This window comes from Gossypium raimondii, chromosome 7 (genome assembly GCF_025698545.1).
Source record: "Gossypium raimondii isolate GPD5lz chromosome 7, ASM2569854v1, whole genome shotgun sequence".
In the NCBI taxonomy this organism is placed as follows: domain Eukaryota; kingdom Viridiplantae; phylum Streptophyta; class Magnoliopsida; order Malvales; family Malvaceae; genus Gossypium; species Gossypium raimondii.
In genome coordinates, this window is record NC_068571.1 from 50181787 (window position 1) to 50190693 (window position 8907).

The 8907-nt window shown below is 32.3% G+C and overlaps 1 protein-coding gene across 1 annotated transcript; it reads right to left on the reverse strand.

Moving 5' to 3' along the window:
• Positions 1-2627: 2627 nt before the first annotated feature.
• Positions 2628-6643, reverse strand: LOC105772175 (aberrant root formation protein 4). Its single transcript, XM_012593520.2, has 14 exons — positions 6254-6643; positions 5983-6156; positions 5743-5892; positions 5601-5673; positions 5327-5502; positions 5171-5230; positions 4913-5048; positions 4712-4771; positions 4352-4617; positions 4195-4266; positions 3985-4062; positions 3691-3897; positions 3477-3528; positions 2628-3056 (listed from the first exon to the last, which is right to left on the reverse strand). Exons 1-14 carry the CDS (start codon positions 6338-6340, stop codon positions 2836-2838), a joined length of 1812 nt encoding a protein of 603 aa, XP_012448974.2. The 5' UTR covers positions 6341-6643; the 3' UTR covers positions 2628-2835.
• Between the last annotated feature and the right edge of the window lie 2264 nt (positions 6644-8907).

The following is an 8907-nucleotide window of genomic DNA, read 5'->3' on the forward strand; positions in this document are numbered from 1 at the left end:
CCTTTGTATCCTCTTTGATTCCTGACCCTAGTGACAAAACACAAGGCGAAAGAAAAATGAAACCTCCGATCCTGGTAATTTGACGTCAGCTCCAAAGCGACTCAATTGTCCCGGTGAAAGAGCTTACCGTCGAGGGGAAACAACTACGATGGTTAATCAGAGCTTCTAAAATCTGAAATCTTTCTGACGTGGGAATTTCTCCGGGAGTAAAAATAATAATTTATCCCAAGTAAATGTTTTAAAAAAATTATTTAAGCAAAGAGTGCCGGAACACATTTATATCCATACACAGGAGCTATAAATTAGTGAGGGCTTATATTGTTGATTCAACCTATCAGTATTTACAGAATGTAAACACCCAATCATGTTTTAAGCTTTTCTCTTTTTCGATCATTAATGTTAAAAATAGTCTAAAATAAAATCCAACTATTATAGAGTGAATAGTCTACCATACTTCAGTGTTGGGTTTATAATTCTAACTCCAGTTGCCACACAGGTCCTTTGATTCCACCAAACTTATAACCTTGAATGGTGTGAACGACTCGAAACTACAAATGATATTAATCAAATCAGTAAATATAAATTAACATACAATATATTATCGTCCAAAAGTCTGCCTACAAGAGCAGAAATACTATTGCCACCTTCACCAACCCAATTAATTGTAGTTATATAGTTAATTCCACCAACTTTGATAATGATAGTTCAGCTTGAGGAATTTATTCGTTAATAATTGACTGCAATCAACTTCTTTTTTTCTAAATTAACATTTTCTTGAAAATCTTTAAAAAAGTGAAATGAGTTTCAAATAGAACTCACCTTTACTCACGTCACACAATTTCATGCAATTTGGAAAGGAGAGCTAGGGGCTTCTTCAAGCATGACCTTCTTTCCAGACATGGATGGTGATGAAGCAGCCAAGATAAGCAGAAGCGCGAACTTGCAAAATCGCAACACTCAGCACAGATGACAAGTTTAATAATCTTGCGTGAGTTCTTTTAAAATATATTTTAATTCAAAATTTATCATAGTTAGATCTTATTCAAATTTATTTTGATGTATTAATCCCAACATGATTTACATAATTACTTCTAGTTTTAAATATTCAGATGTATCATAATCATAACCTGTAACTTTAAAAACATTATGTTGCATCAAGATTCAAGTGCTTGATCTTATATATGAATTCTATATTTAAGATTTGAAGTCTGTTAAAATAAAATACCTACGTTAACTTGTGAGATTCAAATCAAAGAAAAAGGGCAGGGCAGGGCAGAGTTGTTACTTTTGCTTGGTTACAAATTAAACAAAGGCAGTCCAAGCAAACCAGAGCGAGTTGATGATGAAGCAGGATAAGCAGAAGAGAGAACCAAACAAACAAAACAAAATAAAGCTTCAACACAAAACAGATAGAATGAAGGAGGAGGAGAATCAATATTTCACTGAAAACTGATCTGAAAAGTGTTTACAACTGGCTTTATATAGAAAGTGAAAGGAAGTAACTTCCTATTAGCTAACAGATAAACGAACTAACCAACTGTATACTGACAAACACACTAATCAACAACCAATTAACTAGCTATTGATCAGTCAAAACAATATATTTCAAGATTCACGAAGGCGCTCTTCCTGCGCTGATTCAGGTGCATTCTGCTGTGTTTGTGGAAGCTCAAACAAGGATGAATTCAATTGCCTATTGGAGTGTAGTCAATGTTCAATCAGAGTATTTTACTCGTCTCACGTTTGTGCTTGACTTGGTAAATTATCATTCTCTAACTCCGTTTTCATGATACACAGGTTATTCTGCTGAAACTATGGTTGATGATCAAAGTCTAGTCGTTGGCAAGGAATTATGTAACTTGCAATGTAAAGATCTCGGGCTGTCAAGAACTCCTGTTTGGAAAATGGATGTGCAGAATAGTTTAAACAATATTCAAAACTCCCCTTGCTCTGTTAGCAAGTTAAATGTGTACAACAGTTGTAGAACAGTGGGTTCATATGGTTTGTGGGCTGTGGACTCCTGGAACTCGTTGCCCAAATGTCAACACCATGAGTGCTTTTGATGTATCTGGTGTTTCTCGTGGAAGAGAAAATGTGGTAAGTTTAATGATTAAGCAAATATAGAATGCCCTGGACAGGCCTGAACTTGCAAATTTGACGTGTATCTTTGGTCATGCATGTCCCATGGAAGAGGTTGTTGCGTACCTTTTCATCCAAAGATGATTTTGTGTGAGGATTATGTGATATAGAGCATTCTCCTCTTCAATCATCAAAATCTAGGGAAGGAAGGTGTGGATCTATTCATCCCAGCAGGCAAGATGTTTTTGAAGATGCTGCATCATCATTTCCATCTGCTGCTCCCATGACAGGCAAGTGACAATGTTGAAGAATTTCCATGTGACTTGCGCATGTTTCCTGGTTTTCTCCTCTAGATTATATATTTTAGTACTTCCTTTTCGCAAAACAGATCCTGATTTCGTCTTTTAGTTTGAATTACAAATTCAGCTGTTTGAGTCCATCCGATTAAACTTATTTATCTAAAAAAATAAAATTGAACCTCCCTGCTTTACTTGAAATTCAGTTATTTATGCTCCAATTTGAGTGGGAGTAAGAATCTTAAATACTAATTTAAACCAAATTTAGTTGACTTTTTGGAGCTGTGAAAAAATGTTTAAATTGACCATGATCATTCATGGGTACAAGACAGTTACTACACAACATCCCACATTGGAACAACAATATTACTGTATTAGCATTGCCTACTTCGATATAATGGCTTTAGATGTTGTGAGGAATTCCCCAATAAATGGCTTGAGCACCAAACACTCGAGCATGCTAGGCTAAATGTTTCAAATTTTCTTCAACGAGTTCGATACACCGATACAAAACCAACTCAAGTGGATTCAGAGCACATACGGTGTCAACTGCATGTTGATCAATATCATTCTTATTCGCTGCTGCAATGCCTCCCACAAGCATTCGTAGAGGTAGGACCCATTCATTATATGCCTTCTGCAAATTGTTCTTGGACCGCAATCCAGTGTAGTTGGTTTTTTCTGTTCCATTTGCCACCAGTCAAAACATAAAAGAGCTATATTATGGTAACTCCAACAGCTTACACAGTAAATATCAAACCATAAAATGGACAAATCTTAAATCTTTTGACAGACTAGGATCTGAGTTTTGGGACCGAGAGCTATAAGAATAGCATTTATTGCAACAACAATCAGATTTCATTGTTTAAATCATATAGCATTGCTAGTAGTTTGCTGATAAGATGGAGAAAGCTGCAATTAGTGAATGTGTAGTAATTATTTAAAAATCAAACTGCACGGCTACTACTCAAATGGCTACGTAAAGAGGCTAAACTTGGTAACATGGAGATGCTATCTTAATAAGAAGACAAGAAATGCACTACAAGCAAGAAGAGAAGCCTTAAGTTCTCAACTTCAATAAACCAGTAACTTATGCTTTACCTGCTGCTTCTGTCATCAATACAAATCTGTACAGGTTAAGGGCAGATAGAACCTACAGAACATCATAAGAAACTGTTAAACACAGCAAATGCCAAGAGACAACAGAAATAGCACAATCCAAAGCAAGATAACAACACAAATAGCCATTCAAATGCTCTAAGCAATATATATCAAATAATTTAAACATAAACAAGCAAAAGATGCAAAGAAATACAGCATCACTATTGTCAGGAAGGATTGGTGGCCCTCCAGTGTCAGGCCTCAAAACTGACTCAACCAATTCAAGGATGCTTGTACTCCAAAATAAAGTGCTTTGACAGGTTTTACTGTCAGCCTCTAAGGCTTCATTTTTCTGTAGTGATGTTCTCAGGATACGCTCTCTGTGCATTTCCCCTCTAACAAGATCAAGAAGAATTGCAACCTACATATAATTATAGGAAACCACTTTAGTTAATATATCCTCAACTAGAATTACATCAAACTATAGAGCATGTACAATGGATTTTACCATAGAGGAGGAGTCACTATTTTTAATTAGAGCTTTTAAAATGTCAAATCTCTGAGAATTTGGAATATCACCCAAAACCTGATAGTTGTAACAAATCAGTAAGGATTTGTAGATACTGAAAATGTGAACTTGGTAAAATAATACATATTTCAATAATCAAACATATTTATAATTGACTGATCAAGGAACTATAATATATAAAAACCTCACCCTTTTAAGTGCTTCGAAGGCATTTTTCCTTAGCACTGTATCTGATGCATATATGATAATCATTGTAAGTGCCTGCAAGATTCATTTTGGCCATCAGACTGATAGAAAGCAAGAGAGTGTAAAAGGGATGTATAAAAACAAGAATGAATGAGACTACCTGCAAAGAAGAAAAAAGGCTAGTCATGTAAAGAGAGCAATCATTATGCCCTAACTTATTGGAGATATCTCCACTTGTTATATAAAGCAAGAAATCGACAGTGTATCTCTTAAATTCCCATGGAAGATCAATAGATGCAAATACGTGCTTTAACATGCCAACTGCTTGCCATCTTTTTGTCGGGTTATTTTGAAGTTCTGTCTTAATAGCACCAAAATCAAACTTTGCAGCTTGAGCAAATTCATCATGCTTTTGTGCCCAAACCACTGTATCAATAAACAAAAATCTATGCAGGTTAAAGAAACAGATCGCGTTTTCTATGGCTGATTATGAAGAAATTTGTGTCTGCAAAACACAAACCTGAAAGTGATGCACCAAGATAAATATGGGATGAAAAGCTCGAACAATCTTCTTCATCCTCTGTGCAACTCATGATTATGAATTAAATTATAAATGTTAGACATGTTGAGAACAAAAAAAGTTGGAGACCTTATGTAATCTTGTAATTGTTCAGAAAACAACAATTATGATGGAATAAATATAGCAACTAATGAACTTTACCTCCAATAACAATGTGAGACATTGTGTCAACACTATATCCAGTTATCAAACCAAGGCCAGATATACCAGAATAAGGAAGGATGCTTGCCAGTCGCAATGCAAAGTGAAGATAATTACGGCTAACTGAAACCAATGCCTGCACATTATGGGGGTATTTTAAGAACAACCAGCATACATAAATCCCAAAAGTAAAATAAACGTTAATATGGATAATTAAACAACTAAATTAGAAGTTAGGTTCAACATAAAAGCACCGACCAAGATTTGCAAGACATATAGACCAAGTAGAGCTCGAAGCTTTTCATTTTCTCCATCCTCCTGTTATAAGGAATCACAAGGAATTATCTGATTCTAATTAGAGAATGAGGTCAATAATCTCAAAATTAGCCTACAAAGAAGTCGAGCATCACATACCAATTTTCTACAAACTGTTTGTATAGAGAGAGCATTTACAACAATTCTCTCAAACAAAGTCTCCAGTTCTGTATCTTCATAGTCTGATTCGGTAGAAATGGCTTTGACAACTTTAACAACAACTGGCACTGCAACTTTAATTTGTTCAAAATGGCGCCTCTGAAGGGAAATAAACACTGAAACAATAAAATAACATTCATCAAATATTCAAAAAAATAATTCATAGAGTAACAAAGAACAAGTTTAAAATTTGAAGATGAACAAGGTTAATTACCATCTGAAAGTCCACTTATAAGAGGACAAACATATGTAGCAGCTTGAACTGTCTTATTTGGAGAATCTAATGCCTAATACATTAAAATTAAAAAATTAACAAATAGTTATGATTATCAATTACTAGAAAATAAATTACTGACCTCGCAAAGAATCGGAAGCATGTCACGAGGACTACATTTTTCTATAAATCGATGAATAATATTATCAGAAATCTCCAAACACTGAGGCGAAACTCCTGCAAATTTTGAAGCTGACTTTGGCAACTCAAAAGAAAGAGCATCAATATTCTCCTGAGCAAATAATCCATAGATTTTACAATTAAGCTTAACAAAAAAAAGAAAGAAACTATTAATTATTAATTAATAAATACATTAATCGACCTGATTTAGAGAAGGCGAGCACAAAAATTCATAAATTCCAGAGAGAATTTTGAATGCATTCTCCTTTGCACCTGGCTCTAGCTCTGAAATGGAAGCGTCTGACACGGAATCGAGAAAGTTGATGAGCTTTGACACTGAGGTTTGAGATTGACTAAAGTTTCCACCGCTTATCGACTACAAAAAGAAGTGCCAACATTAACATTTTATCGGTAATGTAACTCTTTTGAGGTTGTTTAAAGGAGGAAAATGTGAGGCAGGCTTTATTGCTTACCTTGGAGCATGAAGTTAGCAGTTGATGGAGTTGAAGGAGAGTATTAGCAGAAGAAGATCCGTCAATCGGTGTCTTCTCAGCAGACATGGTATCTTCAAACGTCTCTGCTAAGAGACTCACTGAGTTTGATTGCTACAAAAGCAAAGCCGTTGATGCTACTGGGCTCTGCTCTTCATTACCCGGACTCGGCAATATAGGGTACCGTACCCGAGTCGACACGATCCGACACGGGATATGGGTCAGATCCGGAAAAAACCAGCTGACACGGCGGTGGGTGAAAACTGAGAGGAGAAGTGAAAGAAAAAAAACCTGATTTGCAGAGACGACAGAGAAGATACGGGTGATAGTAGGAGGAAGATGATGATCGAAGAAAGAGAGAAGTTTCAAATAAATGAATAATAAAAGGTAAACTACATAAATGACTAATAGTAAATTTCTTTTTGGGTCACTTGACTTTAAAAATTTACAAAATGGTCATTCAAGTTATATTTTTGTTTTTTTAGTCCAAAATGTATTTTGCAGTTTTGACACATAAAATTTAATGTCATTTTGAGACTAAAAATTAAACGAACAAAAAAAAAAACCCATGGCAGCTTCACCACCAGTTCTTTCTGTTTCTATCACCGGCGGCACCATCTAACCCTTTTCTTCCATGACAGCTTCACTGATTCTTTTTGGGCTCTTCTGTTTTCCATGATTTGAGTTGAATCAATTGATGATCTCTCTTTCTCATCTCCTCCTCAATTGTCATTCTTATATAGTTGGAAGATAAGAGTTGAACCTGTTAATTTGTGAGTCGATGTAAATCAGTTAAACCGAGGTAAAAATATTAGTTGAACTAATGGTCTCTATATTAATATTTATAAATTTTTAATAATTTTAAATATATAAAGAAAATAATGTTTTTTTTGTTACATGCTCATTTTAATTGATCATTTTTAAAAGAAAAAAATTAACATTTTAGCTAATGACAGAAATGTCAACTTGGAGAAAAATAGTTTTGGTACTATTTTAATTTTACTAAAAATTGTTTAGGAAATTACATAGTTTAAGTTGGGTTAAGCCTTTTTTTTTAATAGTCTTAATAGTTTCACTAAATGTTTTACTAACATAGATACTAATTTGAGAAAAACAAATAGTTTAGATATCACTTGGGACAAAAAAAAAACAGTTTAAGTGTCAAGATGGGAAAATGAGTATAGTTTAGGTACTAATTTGTGAGCTAATCATATAATATATACTAGAAATTTTATCACACATATATATGTATGTGAAAATCACGTATGTAGAATATAGATATGTGTGTACAAATAACATATAAAAATAATGAAACGTATGGTTTGAAACTAATCAATAATAATACATTAAATATGTACCACATTAAAATGAAAATAATTAGATTAAATTATGAGTAAAACGAAATTTAAACACAAAAATACATCAAATTAAAATTACTAAATAAATGCAATTGTTCATAATGTTGTTATGATCAATCTCGTGATGGTGTGGACTTAATTTGTGACATTAATTTAATCAACAACATTATTAATACTAGTATATCTATCACACACGTATCCGTGTGAAAATATGTATTTTAAATACATATGTGCTCAATCAATAACATTATCAATACATACAATTGATGAGGATAATAAAATATGCTTAATACAATTAAAATATAAATATTTTATTAAAATAGAGCTTTGGTTCAATGGTAAAGTTAGTTTTTTATTGCTATGTAAATGATATAGGTTTAATCTAATCACATATAAATTTTTTATTGATTTTAAATTAAAAGGTTAAACTATCTTGAATAATATGAGTTATTTTAATTACGAAGGATATTTTTATAATTTTCTAATTGAATTGGTGTTTTGTTAACTCGTGACAACTCAATCTAGGGTTTAAATATAATTGATGGAGATAATAAAATATTCATAATAAAATAAAATGTATAAAAATCAAAATAAATGTTTGGTTAAGTGGTAAATATAATGTTTTTAGCAATGTGATGGGTGTAGGTTCAAATCTCTTTATTGTTTTTTATACTACTAATAAAATCTCGATTAAGTTAATCGACAACAATTCGATTAGAGAAATTATAAAATGACTATAGTGAGATTTGAACACATGTCAATTGCATTAAAATCCTTTAAATTTATCACTCAACTAAAATTTTGTTTTAATTTAATTATACATTTTAATTTTATTATGCACATTTCTTACCACCATCAATCTGTATATCTATTTATACTTACAATTAATAAAATCATTTATTGAGTTGGTATCATAACTCAATGAGCACCACCTTATTTAAGAAAATTACAAAATAATATGTTTAAAATAAAATATATTATTTAATAATGTTTTAATCTTTTATTCTTAAAAAAACCAATAAAATTTACATAGTATTTTATACGAATCGGACTACTAATTTGGTCATAAACCAAACTATATTTTAATAATTGTGTTGTTTGTAAGTATGGAATTTCGACGTATAATATGTAAAATAATTATTTTGAGCTTACAATAATTTTACTACTTTTTATGAATTATTATAATTATGCATATAATTAATAATATATTACTTATTGATATGTAGATGTAATATTAAGAGAAATTATCATTTTATAAGAATTGAGATTAAAAAATAC

Coding starts and splice junctions, on each gene's coding strand:
- LOC105772175 (XM_012593520.2), bottom strand. CDS start 6,340: ATGTCTGCTGAGAAGACACCGATTGACGGATCTTCTTCTGCTAATACT. Junction 5,674..5,742: donor TGCTTCCGATTCTTTGCGAG/GTCAGTAATTTA, acceptor TTAATGTATTAG/GCATTAGATTCTCCAAATAA. Junction 5,503..5,600: donor TATAAGTGGACTTTCAGATG/GTAATTAACCTT, acceptor TTATTGTTTCAG/TGTTTATTTCCCTTCAGAGG.